Below are 18,886 nucleotides of genomic sequence, written 5' to 3'. Positions count from 1 at the left end.
AAGGAAGGAAGGAAGGAAGGAAGGAAGGAAGGAAGGAAGGAAGGAAGCCATGATCAAGACAACTTACAATAGAAAGCATTTACTATAAGATTCATTGTTTTAGAAGGTAGTAGATCATGGCAGGGAGCGGCAGGTATGCAGGCATAGCTCTGGAGATGAGTGCGTTAGGTCCCAGGAAGTGCATATGTCCAGAAATCAGCTCAAGCTGGACTAGAAGGATTTCTGGTTGCTATATTAAAGCCAGCATACTTCAGGAACTTGTGAAACAGGTACCTGGTTACCAAAAGGTGTCCTTTCCCTTGCCTCCAGCAGAAAGGACTTATGAGTCTTTAATAACATATACCTCTCATAGCATATCCAAGCCTATGCTGGCCTCCACGCTCCCTCAGTCCCTTTTCATAAGTGCCCATTATACATTTCAAAGCCCCCATGCTAGCCTACTGGCACTGCCCATCTCCCCCAGACTATTTTAATCCCCTTCCTCCCTTTATAATGGCAAAGCCCCCCCCCCCCGCTCACCCCCCCCCCCCCCCAGCCCCTGCTGCTCTCTGTCTCAGACAGATAGCTGTGGCCACATTCAGTCTGCTGCTTCTCTCTGCTCAGAACTCTTTCAGATGCCTCTGAATGCTCTGTCTCTTATTCACAAGAAAAATCTCCCCCCAATCATGGAGCTGCTGTTATAGTGGTCTCTTTACTGTGTACCTCACATAAAGAGCCTACATCTGATCCACGAGTGTACTGATGAACATGTGGCTCCCATGGACTCTGTTGGGTGGGAATGTGTGTGGACATCCTGTGAGGCTTCCCTCAAAGCAAAAGGTTTGCAAACCACGGAGCCTGCAGTCTCACTCTTCGGTTTAATGCCCTTGCTCTTGTGGGTGTGCATATGCACATGGGTATGAATATTCATGTAGTGTTATGTGCAGTAGCAGAAACCTGGAAGCAACCAAATGAATGCCTGTCACAAACAAACAGAGAGAAACTTGGGCATATAGTGAATAGTGAAGAACAAAACCAGTGAAGCTTAGGTAGAAAAAGGCTGAGAAATTATATTTACACTGAGAAATCTTTTTACTGAGTTAAGAAAATGAGTAATGTAACCTACTTTCAACAAAGGTAGTTTCAAGAAAACTGAAGAGTAAGAATCAGGGTTACATAGTTAGATACAGGTTATTGTCAAGGTAGGAATTTTATCTTGCTGATGGATTTTCTCATGGATGAATAATCATTTATTAACACTGACATAGAACATGCTTGGCCCAGTCATGTTGTATTATTGCCTTTTGTGATAAATTCATCATTGTATTCTTAAGAGCTAACTTAAAATAGTTGCATGTTTGTAACAACTGTGTCTGAGTTTCAATGATAGCTGGCTTATACTCACTTCTCAGTAAGTATTTTCTAGTACTGCCTGAATTGACAGTTACATCTCAGCTGTGTGATGTGTTGGATCAGCCTTTCCTTTGCCCTTGAAAGCATACTTTCAGACACTACAGACAGAAGACAGCTGCTTTGTTCTTGGTCCCTCATGTTCACGTCTCTGCTTCTGGCTTATGTGGAAGGTACTATCAGTCACAGTTTTAGAGATCCTGTCCCTCCTGTATCTCTGTCAGGGCTTGCTATAATTTCATAATACCTGATTACTCTTCCTTGTCTCTGGACTCTAAGGGGTCATTGGATTCAAGGTGAGAACTGTATGGTTTGGTTTGTCCACATTTATCAAGGAATCAACATAAGATCTGACCTATGATAGGTGCTCTGCAGTTACTGAGAAAAAGAAGCCTGTGTTTGTCAGTAAATATCAAGCCCAGGTCTTGCCAAGCATGGTTCCTGTTAGTAGAGCCCACAGTTCACTTTAGTACAACTATCCTCAATTTTATCCCAAAGTGCTCCTTGGTTTCCTGAAGCAGACATGTTAATTTATGAATTATGGGAATGACTAGGAAGAGACTGTGGTAAAGATGACCAAGTGATGTTTTATAGCCTGTCTACGATGAAAGGGAGAGGGATTGCATGAACTCCTCAGGAACTCAGAACCAATGCCCCAGTTAATGGTTTACAAAGTACTCTTTGAGGATGTAACAGACATAGCAGCACTGTTCTTATGTTCATGACTCAAGGCTCCTTGCCCTGATCTCACACTGTAAGAGGATTCAGTTGGTTGGGCTGGAGGGGTGTGTGGAAAAATCTGGTGAGGATCTCGGGTCTTGGTGGTTAGTAGTCGTTGTGTACCTGCCTCATCCTGCCTCATCCTTATTCTACTATTCTACCTCGTTAAGGCTTCTGTATTTCTTCTGTAAACTATGTGTCAGGCTGGCTAAATAGAATGACCTTTATGTTCTTCTGTCTCTAAAACTGAGCTGTAAAAGGTATCCCTTTAATAGAAGCACTTGTGAGGTAGAGGGTATGGATGGATCTTTGTAAGTTCAAGTCTAGCCTGGTGTACATTGAGAGTTCCAGGTTAGCACTGAGACCCCGTCTCTCTGTAAACTGAGGAGTTTGGCACCAGATGTATAAAACTGAGAGTATGATCATTCTAAGTCATGGTTGAGAGAAAGGTTTTTATTGTAGATATGAGGTAGAGAATAGCCAGAAGCATCTTGAAGAGTCCAGAGCAGGGAGAGAAAGTAGTACTCTGAACATGGCCACCAGACTGGACTTGGACATGAGAGAGAGGGGGAAAGAAGGTGAGGGAGAGAAAGAAAAAGAGTGTCACCAAAGGAGCCCAAGAGAGGAGGATTCAAGAGAGAAATGGCAGGCTTATGTAGAAATGAGAAGCTGGGGGAAGGGAGGCCTGTGAACTGGGGAAGTTTAGGGTAGAGGTGGGGTGAGGAGGGCCACAGGCAGTTGTAATACTGAGAAAGCCAACAGGCCAGATGTGCCTTAGTATGCCATAGGCACCACAGTTAGCTATTTTCTTTTGGACCTGACAGTCTCAAAGTAGACCAGTCATGTAATCAGTGAACCCTAACATGCTCACTTTAGCTACCATTGTGCATGTAATATATGTAGCTGTCTCTTCCCTCTTTCAGGAATCTCATACTTCCCAACAAAGGGTGGTACTACACATTCTGCCCCACGGTGATCGGTTGAGAGTGTTACAAATGTCAGCTGCCAGGTTCCTCAATCAGTTCCACTTTTTTTGCTGCCTTTAACTGTTTTGTGGAAGGAGCTGGACGAAGCAAAGAGGCAGAGTTGGGAGGTTGAAGAGGCCTGGCTCAGGGCTGGAAAAATTCTGTTCTACCATGTTCCACTGAGTAATTGCTTAGTGGTTTGTTTTCTGCCCTTGGTTTTCTTTGCCGTGCATAAAAGGATTTGGCTGCACCTTATTTAACTCTCCTTGTGGCTCTACTGTCCCGTGATTTAATCTACAAATAGAGTGCCAGATGCCCTTCTCAGTGTCCTTTTGTATCTGTTATCTAGAGAATTACTGTGTTGGCACGGAGAGCCAGTGGAGAAAATCTAATCAGAAAACAGGAAGAGCTATCCACTTGCAACTGATTCTTTAACTTTTGTATTAACCCTAGAAGGCACTTTGGTCTATTATATAAGTATGTAAACTGAATCACGTAGAGGAAAGCACCTCAAGTTACTCGTGGTGTTATACAGCAGAGACATGATTAAAATGCTGGAGTTTGATCTGATCCTCTCACTTCCGTTATTGTGCACTGCTGAGGGTTGGGGCCTTGTAAACCATCACACTTTTGTGGGAAGAGCCAGGGGACCTCTGTCTTGTGGCCCTAGATTAGTAATGCTGACCTCATGGAGATGTCAAAAGCATTAAGTCAGTAGCTTACAGAAATGTAAGTGGGTATGTGACTGTCACTTACTTCGGGAAGCTGTTTCTTACAGTTTTTGCCTTTTCCCATGTGATTATATTCATCATACAGGTAGGTTTTGTTGTTGATTTGGTTTGGGTATAACTGTTGTGTCTACTACAGTGTATACATACTATGGTGGCTTAGTTGGAAAAAGGCAGTGTGTAAATATATCAGAGTTTATATTACTATGTAAGTAACATATAAGTAAGTGAGGCTTACTCTAGCATGAGCACTGGGAACAGAACCTGGTTCCTCTGCAGAAACAGTACACCCTCTTAACCTTGGCACCATTTTCCAGCCCTGAGGCTCCTTCTTTTATACCTTTTATATAGTGCAGGAGCAATTGTCCTTCTTTTCCCCCTCCTCTTGAGAGAAGTGTGTGTGTGTGTGTGTGTGTGTGTGTGTGTGTACATGTGTCCACATATTTGGCATGTGTATAGAGACCCAAAGTTGACATTGAATGTCTTTCTGAGTCACTTTCCACTTCATTTATTGAGGTAGGGTCTCTCTCAGAGCCTGAAGCTTGCTGACGTGTCTACTCCATCTAGCTAGCTTGGAAGGATGGCCACCAGATTGTATTTTATGCACTATCCAAGTGTAGTGTGGAAAATAACACACTACCAGAGCCTCCCTCCTGGTCCTCAGCTCCATTATAACTTAAAATATTTAATGGTTCTAATTTGCCAGCCATAGAACCTATCCCTTTGAATAAAACTTCAGTGATTCTTCTTAAATTTACTGATTTTCTATGTAACAAATTTGCATGTGCTTCTTTTAAGGCACTGAGGATGATTCAGATGGCCAAAGGGTTGTGATGTTTTTCTCTAAGAACCTTTCTTTCCTAGCAAGTCAGTAAAACTGCCGTGAACCAAGGGCAGCCACTGCTGTCCCTAGGAGATGGTGACTTCGGACTTTTCTAGCTGAGATAAGTGGGATTCACTGCCCTGGCACTTCAGAGTCTCCAGGGTTTACTCTGGGTAGTTACGGTCCTGGCTAAGAGCCACTTGGGCTTTTGTGCCTCTAGGCTTTAGCTGCAGGTTAGCTCTTGTTCTTTTGTTATCAACCTTGGTTTGGCAGTTTTCTGCCAGGAGGTTTCTGAAGGTCGCAGAACTACCCCTTTAATGAGAAGATGTTCTTGGTGCTTTTCATTTCTAGAATTTTGCCTGTAATAATTGTGAGAGGAAAAGGTACTGTTCCGGGATTCAGTCCTCAGCACCATCTAAAGCCATGTGCAGTGGAGCACCCTGGGTACCTCAGTACCCAGGAGGCAGAGGGTCTTGTAGAAGGAGTACAGTCTTCATCCACTATAGTGACATTAAAGTCAGCCTGGAGGCCGTGGCATTATGTTTCCAAAATAAACAAAGAGATAAGAACAACAACTGTTGGAAAAGGTGGCAAGTCATTTGTTTAGAAAGCTGGCCATGATATGTCATGCTTATAAATCCAGCACTTTGGAAGCGGATGCAGGAGGATTGCTGCAAGTTCACAGTCAATCTGGTTTATGTAGTGAGTTACAGGCCACCCTAAGCTACAGATTTATTCTTAGTCTGACCTTCTGCCCCATCTCATAAAAGAAAACAGGATTCTAGATTATGCCTTGCTCTGCTGATATATCCTGTTTATTTTCTTTAAAAAAAAAAAAAAAAAGTTAGGGTCCCAAGCCTCTTGTGTTCGCTTTCATCATCATACAGAATTGCCACCTCAGTCAGAGGGGTCATGTGATCAGCATACTTCTGTCATCACAGGCAGATGAGTCCTGTCTGTGTTATGTGCTGCACCGCAGTTACACTGTCAGGTGCCTAGTATGCTCCTGAGTTTGTGCCATTCAGTTTCTGCAGAACCCCAGTGCTGTCTGTTGGTAAAGTCCCCACTATTAAATTGAAGAGACTGAAATTCAGGATTCACATGCTTTCTTCAACATGGTACTTAGAATCATCACAATAAGTTCTCTTAGGAAGTAACATACCATAGCTAAGTGCTTGAGATGGCGCATAATTTTGCTGAACTCACAGTCAGGTAAGAAAATCAGTACAGGCTTAAACTGAGGGAAGGTTTTACTTCTGAGTTTACCGGCTTAATCTTTACCTCATTATATCACTTTCTTGCTGGAATATGGTGACTCTGAGGCAGAGCTCAGGTGTGACCTGTTCCCTCCCCTTCTGTTACTCCTTGCAGTAGCAGTTAGTTAGAAGGTGAACTGATAAATTATCTTCTGTTAAGAACCTTGATTTCTTCATGAGCACATGAGGGGGTCATTACAATATGCCTTCCTACTGCATTGTAATCAGACACGAGAAAGCATTTGTTCTTTTACTTGTCATTGTCCAATCTTCCTTGTAGGTTGGGATCATTCTTCACTATTCTACCCTTGCCACAGTATTGTGGGTCGGAGTCACTGCTAGAAATATCTATAAACAAGTCACTAAGAAAGCCAAGAGATGCCAGGATCCTGATGAGCCACCTGCTCCACCACGGCCAATGCTGAGGTACCCTGAGCCTTTATTGTATTGCAGGGGATTATTAAGTATTGCGATTGCTTTAGTTTGAACCACAGTCATAACTTACAACAAGAAACATTGGTGTCGACTTTGAGAGGTAAAAGGAACGACTTGTAAGCTGACTGATTCTCAGTGTTAAGAGCATCAGCATCTCCACTGTGTGCCTAGAGCTCAGAAGGAATGAGAGGGTCTGTCTCATGGTTATATGCAGAGTAAGAAGGAGCTTCTTGAAGTTTTTGAGGTCATGTGCCATTGATCTTAATCTCAAGAATTAATTTCTTCTCTCTACAAAAGACAAAATGAGTTTGGAATTATATCTTCTTCCTGCCCATTACAATAAAAAGAATTGTGATTGGATTGATTGTGCTAGATGAGCAAAATTATCAATAGTGAGTAGACTCACTGAAGGCCTGATGTGCACCCTGCAGAAAGTACTCCCTGCCCCAGAGTTTGCAGAACTGGCTATGGAATACCTATTGTTCAGGCCTCTAGAAAGCGCAGAACTGCACGTACAAAAAAGAGGCACTCGTGAGAGGAGAGCACTGGATTAGGGGAATGGTAGACATGTACCCCAAGTAAAGGAGGAGCAGAGCTAGCTGAGAAGTGCAGGTTGCTGACCTAGGGTATGTGGCCTCAAGGAGCTGGGACCCAGGGTTATTTTTCCTGGGGAGTCTATTTTTATTCATACCAGATAAAAGTCACTGGGAGACAAAGTAAATGATTCAGCCCATTCTAGTCCATCTTGGAGAACTTGTACATTTGTTAGATTGACTTGTAGGAATGTGGGTGACTCAGACAGACAAGTGTCATCAACTAGTTCCACTTATTGCCTTTAGTATCTCAGGGAAGGGCCTCTTAAGTTTTGTAAGCTTCATGAGTTTTCAAAATTTCTTGAGAGTTTTATGTAACTCGTGCCCACCTCTTCCAGAGCTGCACAACAGATAGCCATATTTAAATGTGTATAGTTGCTAAAGATCTTTAACTCAGGAAGTGAGTGGCCTGAGAGTGTCTTGTTAGGATACTAGGCATTTCTGTGGAGTATAAGTTGGGATGCCTGAAAATAAGAAATGTCAATGAATCACCAGGGTTTCCCTGAGGACTGGAGCCAGAGACCTATGCTAGATGTGTGAGGAGGGTGTGTGGGATTGGCTGGATTGGAGAGTGAGTGTCAGAAAGGTGAAGAAGTCTACAGGATTACAGTAAGCTGGCCACCTGCAGATGGTGTTTCCATCAGCTAAAAATGCTACAGAAAAAAGCATGCATAGTAAGCACCAGGGAGGTTTACCAGTGCTCAGCCTAATTCATTTCCACATGTTGTCATTGCAATGCTTATACTGAGCAAGATCTAGGGGAGAAGTTAGGAGAGTAGTGATCTTGGGGCAGCATCTGTTTCTAGGAGATGAGCTATGGGTGAAATTAAAAAGAATACCAGATAGACTGAATATCTCCAGCTCTCAGCAGGTTTGCTCACCCAGCCTAGAGAGGCACACTGTAGGATTGGCTCCAGTGCCTGTCATTGTGTGAAAGAACTGAAGAATATTGGCTAGCTGAAGTCTGTGAAATCTCATCCTCCACAGTTCCTCCTACCCCTTTTTATGTGTGTGAATCTCAAAAGTTGCTGTGTAATAATCAACTGACACTTTTTGGCTCACCAGCTGAATTTAATGGAAACCAGCCCACTAAAAGCTTTGGTAGACCCAAGTGTTCTTCCACCTGACCACAGGGTGGCAGCAGCTGACCAGCTTTCCCCAGCTCAGAGCCTGTCCTTTGAAAAAGAAACAAACAGAAAAGCAATTCACAACAAAACATAGCAAAGAACCAAACCAAAATCATACAGGTCATTTATAAAATCATACAGGTCATTTATAAAATCACACAGGTCATTTATAAAATCACACAGGTCATTTATGAAAACAGTGTGTTATTGGAATGAGAGTAATTAATCTTCAAAGAATGACGTGTAAAGTGTTGAGATGTTGCACTAAGTATCCCTACTGGATAGACACAGGATCATGAGCCTTTGTCCCTCCTAGGTTCTACCTGATTGGTGGTGGGATCCCCATCATAGTGTGTGGTATCACTGCAGCAGCAAACATCAAGAACTATGGCAGCCGGCCCAGTGCACCCTAGTGAGTAACCCATGTTCTCTGTGCACCTGACCCCACTACTTCTTGGGCAGTTTGTGGGCACAATTGATGACAATCTCCTAAGTGCTTTATTGAAATACAAAGTGTCTAAGCTAGTTCCGCATGTTCTTTCCTAGTTGCTGGATGGCCTGGGAACCGTCCTTGGGAGCCTTCTACGGACCTGCCAGCTTCATCACTTTTGTAAACTGTATGTATTTTCTAAGCATATTTATTCAGTTGAAAAGACACCCTGAGCGCAAATATGAGCTCAAGGAGCCGACAGAAGAGCAGCAGAGATTGGCAGCCAATGAAAATGGTGAAATAAATCATCAGGACTCCATGTCTTTGTCTCTCATCTCTACATCCACATTGGAAAATGAGCACAGTTTTCAGTCTCAGCTTTTGGGCGCCAGCCTTACTTTGCTTTTGTATGTCACCTTGTGGATGTTTGGGGCCATGGCTGTTTCTCTGTATTATCCCTTGGACTTGGTTTTTAGCTTCTTCTTTGGAGCCACTTGTTTAAGCTTCAGTGCTTTCATCATGGTGCACCATTGCATCAACAGGGAGGATGTGAGACTTGCATGGATCATGCTGTGCTGCCCAGGACGGAGCTCGTACTCAGTGCAAGTCAACGTCCAGCCTCCCAACTCAAGTACGACTAACGGAGAGGCCCCAAAGTGCACGAATAGCAGCGCAGAGTCTTCATGCACGAACAAAAGCGCATCGAGCTTCAAAAACTCTTCCCAGGGCTGCAAGCTAACAAACTTGCAGGCTGCTGCGGCACAGTACCACAGCAATGCCTTACCTGTGAACGCCACACCGCAGCTTGATAACAGTCTGACAGAACACTCAATGGACAACGATATTAAAATGCATGTGACTCCTTTAGACGTGCAGTTTCGAACAAATGTGCACCCAAGCCGCCATCATAAAAACCGAAGTAAAGGACACCGGGCCAGCAGACTCACAGTCCTGCGAGAGTATGCCTATGATGTCCCAACGAGTGTGGAAGGAAGCGTACAGAATGGCTTACCTAAAAGCCGGCCAGGCAGCAATGAAGGACATTCGAGGAGTAGGAGAGCTTATTTAGCCTATAGAGAGAGACAGTACAACCCACCCCAACAAGACAGCAGTGATGCTTGTAGCACACTTCCCAAAAGTACCCGAAATGTTGAAAAGCCTGTTTCAACAAGTAGTAAGAAAGATGCACCAAGGAAGCCAGCTACAGCCGACCTTGAAAGTCAACAGAAATCTTATGGCCTGAACTTAGCTGTTCAGAATGGACCAGTTAAAAGCAGTGGGCAGGAAGGACCCTTGCTAGCTACTGATGTTACTGGTAATGTTCGGACTGGGTTGTGGAAACATGAAACAACTGTGTAGAACTGCAGGGGCTTGCTTCCAAGACAGACGGTGAAACTGTGACACTCACATTCCTTAAGCTAGGAACTCTTAGAGACAAACTGTTTACAGCCACCTTAGGGATACAAAACAGTTCTGAATATTCTTGTGAGCATTGGGATTTACTAATTTTATATTCCTAAATTGCCCCCCTCCCCAGAGTTTAAAAAAAAAAAGTTTTAAAACATTGTTTTACTTGTCAAAGCACCAATAAGATATTTTGGAAGTTGAAAATATAATTTCTTAGAATCTGTTATATCTACTTAACATTTGAGGCTTGTATTTAATAAAATAAATAGAAGTTTGTCATTGTGCTGGTGGTTTATGTTTACACTGTAAAAAGCATGTTAGGAGCTGGTGAGATGGCTCCATGGGATAAAGGTCTTGACTGCCAAGCGTCCTGGTTTGTGACTTGTAAACCTAGCATCCTCAGGATAGAAAGAGACACCTCTCATAAGTGGTTCTCTGGCCTGCATATGGCTTCCACCTACACATGCATGCACCCATACATGCATGCATACATATATACATACATACATACATACATACATACATACATACATAAATGCATTTTGAGAGCATTTTAGCTGTATTTTAATGAAGTTTGTATAATGGGGTATTTCAAGGTGAATCAAGCATACATAAATTATCAGAAGTACTGTTGGCTTAACTGTACTGATTATAACATTTGTGTCAAAGGAATATTTGAGTTGATGTTTTCATAAATACATTGTTACAAGGGTTTAAAATACCTCACAGAATAATTTTTTAAAATGGAAATACCACTGGAGCCTGTTGTGTAAATTGCATATTTTTGCCACATCACTTTGATCATATTGATGGTATTTTCCATATTTTCATGGTTTTTCAATTGTTTATATTTGAGTTAAAGTTTCTTTATCATCCCTTCCTACCCCGTTTCTCATTTCTTCCTTTCTTCCACAGAGTCTCATATATCTCAGACTGCCCCCCACCTCCTGTCTTCCTGAGGATGACCTTGGGCTCCCATTCTTTATCTGCCCCATTGCTGAAATGACAGATGTCATCAAGTTCTCTTTATATAGTGCTGAGACTCAAACTCGGGACTTTGTTCATGGTCATCAAGTATTCTACCAACTAAGTCACATCCATAGCCTTGAGTTTAACTTTTTTAGTGGTTGTTCTTGGTGTCCTGCACAGGTGCTGGGTTTTTTTTTGAATACATAAAGAAACTCACATATGGCATTCCCATTCACTCTGGAGTCTTCTAGATTGGCCTTGATGTTAGTTGCCTTATACTCTGTGTTGAACTGAAAAATGTTCTTGACTTTATGCTGTAGCACTGGCCTTTCTTTATATTCCATCTCAGTGGGAAGCAATTCTGATACAGCAGGTATCATGAGTTAGAGCTCAGTGGTCCTTAACCATTCAGCTCCCCAGTCTTACAAGATCTCTCTCCTGTAAGATATAGTGCTATGGGAAAAAATATCATACAGCTTTAGAAATAGAAGTCTCAAAGTTTGAGCCGAGTCAGACTCAATAGCACATGTTCAAGAGTCCTAAAAGATGTCAGCAGCTTACCTTAAATGTCAGACTCAGAGCGAAGTGCTCACTCCTGTGGGCATCCTCAGCCTCATTTTCAACCAGCTCCTCAGAGCCATAGTATTTGTCACAGTCATTGGGGTGCTGCCAGAGAAAGACTGTTTTTTGGTTTGCAATAATAAACCTGACACTTATGTTTCGGCCTTTATTGCATGTGATGCCAGCTTTTGAGACAGTGTGTGTATGTGTGTGTGTGTGTGTGTGTGTGTGTGTGTGTGTGTATTAGGGAAAAAACAAAACAAGCAGCCAGTAGATTGCCGTTGGTACACTCTGTCTACTTTTCAGCCAAGTGTAGGAAACCACTTAAGGGAAGGAGCCAAAGAGACAAGCGAATGCTCTTTTCTTATTACTAGTCTTGTTTTTCTGATACAGCTTGGTCTATTTAGTGTCCAGGCTGTTTCGCTGTGTTGCTGCTTAGCTCTGCTTCTGAAGAGAACATCACTGTTGATCCTTCCCCAGCACTTGATAAAAACCATAGGAAACTCACTTTCCAAAAATGTTCTGTTTGTTTAGTGTTCCTAATTTAAACAACCAGAAGTACAGGACACCAAGGAGAGGTTATGAAAGAAGTCACACAATTGGAGCAAATGAGGCTTCTACTTTTTAAAAATTTGCTTTTATTTTTTTCTTGACCCAGGGTCTCATGCAGTGCAGACTCACCCTGAATTCTACCTGTAGCTAAGGATAGCCCTGAACACTTGTTCCTGCCTCCTTTCCCTCAACTAATGGGGAAGATTTCAGTATTGAGTAAAGCCTGGGCCACCTAAGTGGGGAGGGTTATTGCAACATGGAACTCGATAAGTAATGGTTTTCTCCATCTTTTGTATTTGATGGAATTAAAATTTGATGTTTGTATATAGGGTATGAAAAGTACATCTCTTTTATCTCAACCTTTCTCATTCATGATTTATGGCCTGTTGCTGGCTGAGATTCCTGTATTTCTCATAGAATTATAACCTATTAACAGATATTTCTGTATTAGAGATCAGCACTTCAGTTTTCTCATGAAAAAGATTTGAGAGCCAAGATTTATAAATTTTTGATGTTTTGGATTTCTACTGAGTTCCGCCATTTCTGGGATGAGTGGCTCTTTCCTAATGGTAAACCCATTGTACCTAGGGCTGCCTTTGCTTCTGTGTCTTCAGGAGATCTCGCTATGTATAATTTCATCTGATTACACACACATCTTAGTTGCTCTGAGTTTTATAGCGAAACAGTTGGTAATAATTAGAAGAATACAAATGTTTATTATATGAAAGTTTTTCTTTAAACCATGCCATATAACAAGAGTGATACATATTATATGTACTTTATTACATTTTTGTTCTTTATTTTGTGATGGGATGGCATGAATGTGAAAGTCAGAGGACAACTTCAGGAGTTGGATCTTTCCTTCTACCATGTAGGCTCAAGATATCAAACTCAGGTTGTCAGATTTGTGACAAGTTCTTTACATTCTTGAGCGATCTTGCCAATCCTGTATTACGTACTATTAACTTTTATTTACATAATTTAATGTTATACTGATCTACATTTTCTATGTTTATGTTAGTATTATCATTCTCATCATTATTAATTTATTCTCTTTTATTCTCCCTCTCTTTCTAGTCCATCACCCATATCTCCTCCCTTCCCATCCATTTGTCCTTTGCTTCCCTTCAGAAAAGGGATATCAACTAAATAAGGCATATCACATTGCAATGAGATTAGACACCTTTCCTTATATTAAGTCTGGACAGAGAAACCCAGTAGGAGGACAAAGGTTCCAAAAGCAAGCAAGAGTGCCAGAAATGGCACCTGATTGCTTCCTCTGTTCAGAGTCTCACAAAAACACCAAGCTAACAACTATAACATATGCAGAGTGCCTAGGTAAGACTCATATAGGCTCCCTTATCATCAGTTCAGTCTCTGTGAGCCCCTGTGAGTCCAGGTTTGCTAGCTGTGTGTCTTCTTGTGGTGTTCATGAACCCTGTGACTCCTATAATCCTTCCTCCCTACAGCAGAATTCGACAGCTCCACCTAATGTGGAGCTCCATCTCTTTCTGCCAGTTGTTGGAACTGACCTACTGTTTTAAGTAAAGACTTAGAAACATGATCTGTGTATAAGTACTTTTGCATATGAGTACTAGAATTAAATGCTGAAGTAAATGTTTTAATATTTCAGATGGTTATTAAGTGATTAACTGATCTCTAAATTTATGCTATTTTGCATATACATAACAGCAAATCATATTCAGTTTATATAAATGGTAGATGGAAAAGGCAAGATGTGTCTTCATGCTGATTGGGTTCATTCTGGAGAAAGAATGTTAAGTTTGACTTCTTTGTTTCATGAATTGAACTTATAGTGCCCCAACTGAAGTTGGTTGAGAACATATAAATGGAGGAAGGAAAAAAATAGCATATGTGGTTCTTTGAATGTGCTTGGCCCAGGGAGTGGCACTGTTAGGATGTGTGGCCTTGTTGGAGGAGCTGTGCCACTGTGGGAGTGGTCTTGGAGATCTTTCTTCTAGCTGCCTGGAAGCCAGTCTTCTGTTTGCCTTTGGAACAAGATAACTCGCAGCTCCTCCAGTGCCATGCCTGCCTGGATGCTGCCATGCTCCTTCCTTGATGATAATGGACTGAACCTATGAACTTGTAAGCATGCTTCAATTAAATGTCCTTTATAAAAGTTGCCTTGGTCCTGGAGTCTGTTCACAGCAGTAAAACCCTAACTAAGACATAAGTTGTACCAGGGACTGGGATATTGCTGTGTTAGGCCTGACTATGTTTTTGCTTGGAGGACTATAGATTTGGGGACTTTGGATTCAGAAAGCCATGGAATGCTTTAAGTGGGACTTAATGTGCCATTCTAGTAGGTATATGCAAGACATTGGTACTGAAGCTGATTTGAACTCCGGAGATTGTTCTTATTTTTGAAGATGTTTTGGTGATGAATGTTGCTGCTTTTTGCCCTTGTCTGAAGAGTCTACCTGAGGCTAAGGTAAAGAGATTTTGATTGACAAAGGAAGTCTCAGAAAAGTCCAGCCTAGACTTTGCCCTCTGATTTACTCTCTTGAATAGTGTTTTGATCCAGCATTCCAAGCTTAGGAAAGAAAAAATATACAATGTATGATTCAGGTAATAAAAGGGTACCGGGAAGTGAAATGGAGCTAAATCCTGTGTTCAAGGAGATAAACAGACTAAGGGAGTGGCCTACGGTATGATTCTATCTTTTCTATGTGTCAGTTTGTCTGTCCTATGTTATTTAGTCAGGTTAAGTCCCAGCTAAGTGGACTAAGCAGCCTTTGATGAGGTCTCCTTTCACTGCAGATGAACTTACAGGACTCAGAGTATTAAGTAGCTCTCATTTCTATAGCCTGTGACCATCCACTCCCCTCTCCTAAGGTTGAGTGCTTAGCATTAATTCCACTTATTACTTCAGCATCATTGAAGAAAACTTTCCTTCATGTGAATCAGGCACAGATTGACCTTCTGGCTGTGTCCTATTTATAAAGTGATAGAGAATGTGTATGTGTGCATTTTATCCATCATCTGCCTCTGCCATCTGGGTTAATCCATTATCTGCTGCTGCCATCTGGTCTGAGAAGATGCTAAAGACCTTTATCAGACATCCCAGGTATCTTTAAAAGGTATAGAGTATTTTTAGAGGATTCTTCGGCTCTCTAGGCAGGTTCCTTCAATAGTGTAAGGAGTCTTAGCTAATAAAATGTTTAGCTTTATAATCATTGTGTTCTTTTTTGGCCTGACGTACAGCACTAATGAAGATTTGCTTTTACACAGGAACTTAGACTGTTGAAATGTATTTGCAATATTGGATTGTTTTTGGAACTAGTAGTCGTGAATACCAACCCAGCTTGAAACTCACTGCATAAGAAAGGACTGAAGTCCAGTACTGAGTAGTGTTTTGTTAGCAACATCTCTTCTTTTAGAAAATGGAGTAAAAATGTTCAGTCAGTGATTGACTTTGATATTTTTCATTGCTTAATGAAAGGTCTTTGTTAATATTTTGTTACTTTCATCTTTCACATAGTCTGCTGTGTAATAATATAGCATTGCAATGCCTTATAATTTCTCAGTGAATTAATAGTCTGGCATATATATTATTAAGCTGGAAGTTTCCCTTACAAGTATTATGTCTCTCTCTCCCATTAGGGCCTTCCTCAGGAAACAGACAGTAGCACATCTGGGATGTGCTACTTCAGACCTGGGGATGACAGATCATTTCTACCTACAGTTCCATAGCTGGGCTCATTGTAGCCATGGTTAACAGAGAATGAGTTTAGGAAATGTACTCAGGCTCTCGTGCAAGAGGGGAGGGCAGGTGGTTTAATGAATTCATAAACAGACTTCCTCGCATACAGACATATACACCTGACCTTTGGTCCCACCTTCTCTTCCCTTACATGGCCTTGCTTTTAAGTACCAATCCATTATGGATTCCAAACAGAAATGTTAGTTTTTACATTAGTATCAGGGTCAACATCATAGTCACCTTAGATTGCTATGGCAAATCCATGGTTATAGATTGTGGAATTTCTAACAGGTTTTCTACAGGCTTGATGTCCAAGATGAGGGTGTGAGCATGCTTGGTTTCTGTGGTAAAGTCCTCTTCCTGGCATGTAGACTGTCCATCTTACTGTGTTCTCAGTTTGTGGGGAGATTGTTTCTCTTCTTCCAGTCTCTTCATTAGGGCTTCTATCTCATGATGTAACTATTCCCCAGATGCAGCATTTCTATGCATCAGTATGTGGGAACCTAGGGTTTCAACATAGGGGTTTTTATGACCAGACAAATAGTTCAAAGCACTATCCTATAACCCATATCCTTCACAAATGTAAAATATATTCATTTCCTCCCATAACCCTCAGAAGTCTTTATTTCTACCTCCTCCATTTTAAAGTCTAATATTGTATTTGAATATTATCTAAATTTGATAGGAGTTGGGATATATCATTGGTTAAATTTTCACCAAGAAACAGAAATCAGAGTAGTGTGTACTTCTAAGACACAATACTAATGTGTACAATAGTGGAATAGACATAGAGCCTGAACCTCTATTCCAAAAAGGAGACAGACTGATGGACAAATGAATATATACAGTAAGCCTAAAACCTAGTGAGGCAAATCACATTATAGTGAAAAAAGTCTTCAGTTTCTGACTCAGCACTCCAAAGGAGACTGGCACCACTCACTAACACATTCCCCTAATGACTCACTAATTATTGCTCCTGATGCTGCCCTCTTGTGTTTAGCTTGCCCAGAGATTTTCCTCCCATAGGGAGGATGTATGTATCTAATAGAATTATGGTTCTCTATGGTGATTTGGGGCTCCTCCTGCCTTTGAATTGATAAGCGAAAAAGGGCTGCTGTGGTGGTTGCAGACAGATCCTGATTGCTAAGGGAATAGTAGATTTGATGGCACAGAGGAAACAGTATGTCTGTCATCATTTTTATGTCCTGTGATTATAATCAATAGCAGACTAGTAGTAAAGCACTCATGTCAGTACCCTTCAGAAATGATAGGAGGAGAAGACATGAGTCACAGCCAAGTGACCCATTGTAGACATAAGAACTATAAATGTTACGGCTATTTCTCATTTTGTTTTAAATGTTTGTGAATGGGCATTTGTATGTCAAATAATCTTTGTTTTCTTTGCATTCCTTCAACATGGGACACTGACTTTATATCATAGTATAAAGGTATTGTTTATTTCGTATCAGATTTTAAGTTATCAGATTTTCATATAAGATTTTAAGTATCAGATTTCAGTATATCAAGATTTGACATAACTCAAAGCCTTTTCCACTGCTTCTTGGGAAGAGGGCAGTGAAATTCTGGTTCTATGCAGGATAGATGTGTCATGTTAGGCAGGTAGAATTGTAATTTTCTTCCAGATGTAGTTTCATGTCCAGATGACATGAGCATTTGACCAGTAGACTCTATGAAGACTTGTCCTCTCTGTGTGCCTTGGCATTGTACATCTACCAAGATGTCCAATGGGGAGAATTAAATATCCCTGCCTGATTTGAGCTACATCTGCCTTCTGGCCTTGACTGGTACATCATCAACATAGAACTTCTTAGCCTCAATAATCATTAGCCTAGCTCCTTTTAATTAATTTCTCTCATATCTGTATTATCTCTGTGTTCTCTTTCTTTGGAGACTCTTTATTAGTGTAGCCAACATTTAGATACACTACTGCAAATAATTTAACAATGATAAAAATAGCATCTATTCTAATAACCCATATTTCTACTATTTATATTAAAATGGTGTTGTTAAAAGGTTCATTTCCTGTAGATTTGACTTGCTCATTGGAATGGGTAAGTACTGGACCTATATAGTTCATTTGGTTTAAAAAGTAATTGCCTTGGAGCTATTTTTAAAATTATTCCTTTTTTATATAGAACACAGTAGAAAGCACAATTGTTTTGTATTCTGCTGTCGTCACATAGGTAAATAATCAATTATCACCCCAAAGTTCACTTTAGCCAGTGTGTTCTCCAAAAATAACCATCACTCTAACCTTTCTCTCCATCTCTTAGTTTGCCTTGTTTGTGTATTTTATAGGTAAAGCATCTTCATGTGACACTTTTATGTTCAATTTATGCTTCTGTACAACTTTGGGGGTTTATCCATTTCATGGGAATCTATTCTTAGGCTGTGCAGCATTTACTTAAGTGACTCCCAGAACTGTCCTTCCAGTTTGCACATTCTTACCTTGTCTACTAGTAGATGTAAGAACTCTCACCTCTTGTAGATACACTGAGACTATGAGACATGTACTTCATCACTAGGGCTAAGCCATGCCCACCAGTGCTGTAGGAAAGTCGTTGAGGCTACACATCTTCACTGCCATCATCGGTTCTGGTTGGGTAGATTGATCTCTGTCTTAATGACTCTTCTATTACTGTGAATAGACACCATGACCAAGGCAACTCTTATCAAAGAAAACAGTTAATTACAGGCTTGCTTACAGTTTCAGAGTTTAGTCCATTATCATTGTGGTGGGGAACATGGTGGCATGTAAGCAGGAACTGGTGAGTAGCTGAAATCTGTGTCCTAATCTATAAACAGAGAGAAAGACGGGCTTGGCATGGGTCTTTGAAACCTCAAAGCCCACCCTCAGTGACATACTTTTTCCAACAAGGCCACACCTCCTAATCCTTTCAAATCGTGACACTCCATAGTGACCAAGCATTCAAACATAAGAGCCTATGGGGCCATTCTCATTCCAACCATCACTATCTCTTGATGTTGTATCTGCATTCACTGCTGCTGACATGTGTGCCTTTTCACATTCTTCCCGATTGTCTGGATCCTGTCTTCAGTTAGGCTCTTATTCAAAATCATCTTTAATAATTGGGTTGTCAGTCTTTATTCTTCTATAAGGCCTTTATCAGATATATATATATATATATATATATAATGTGTGTGTGTGTATGTGTGTGTGTGTAT

The 18,886-nt window shown here is 41.1% G+C and overlaps 1 protein-coding gene across 1 annotated transcript in view; it reads left to right on the top strand.

The window, feature by feature from the left end:
* The window catches only part of Adgra3 (adhesion G protein-coupled receptor A3), a 93,528-nt gene extending 83,373 nt beyond the window's left edge, over positions 1-10,155 (top strand). Inside the window, exons 17-19 of the mRNA XM_028765238.1 lie at positions 6,162-6,307; positions 8,353-8,448; positions 8,583-10,155. Coding sequence (XP_028621071.1) covers positions 6,162-6,307; positions 8,353-8,448; positions 8,583-9,825 — 1,485 coding nt within the window. The 3' untranslated portion in view covers positions 9,826-10,155. The remainder of the gene's footprint in view (positions 1-6,161; positions 6,308-8,352; positions 8,449-8,582) is intronic.
* The last annotated feature ends 8,731 nt before the right edge of the window (positions 10,156-18,886 follow it).

Source organism: Grammomys surdaster, unplaced genomic scaffold (genome assembly GCF_004785775.1).
Source record: "Grammomys surdaster isolate TR1022 unplaced genomic scaffold, NIH_TR_1.0 150, whole genome shotgun sequence".
NCBI classification, from domain to species: Eukaryota; Metazoa; Chordata; class Mammalia; order Rodentia; family Muridae; genus Grammomys; species Grammomys surdaster.
Note: the sequence above shows the minus strand (reverse complement) of the source record. Positions and strands in the feature narration are given on the sequence as shown.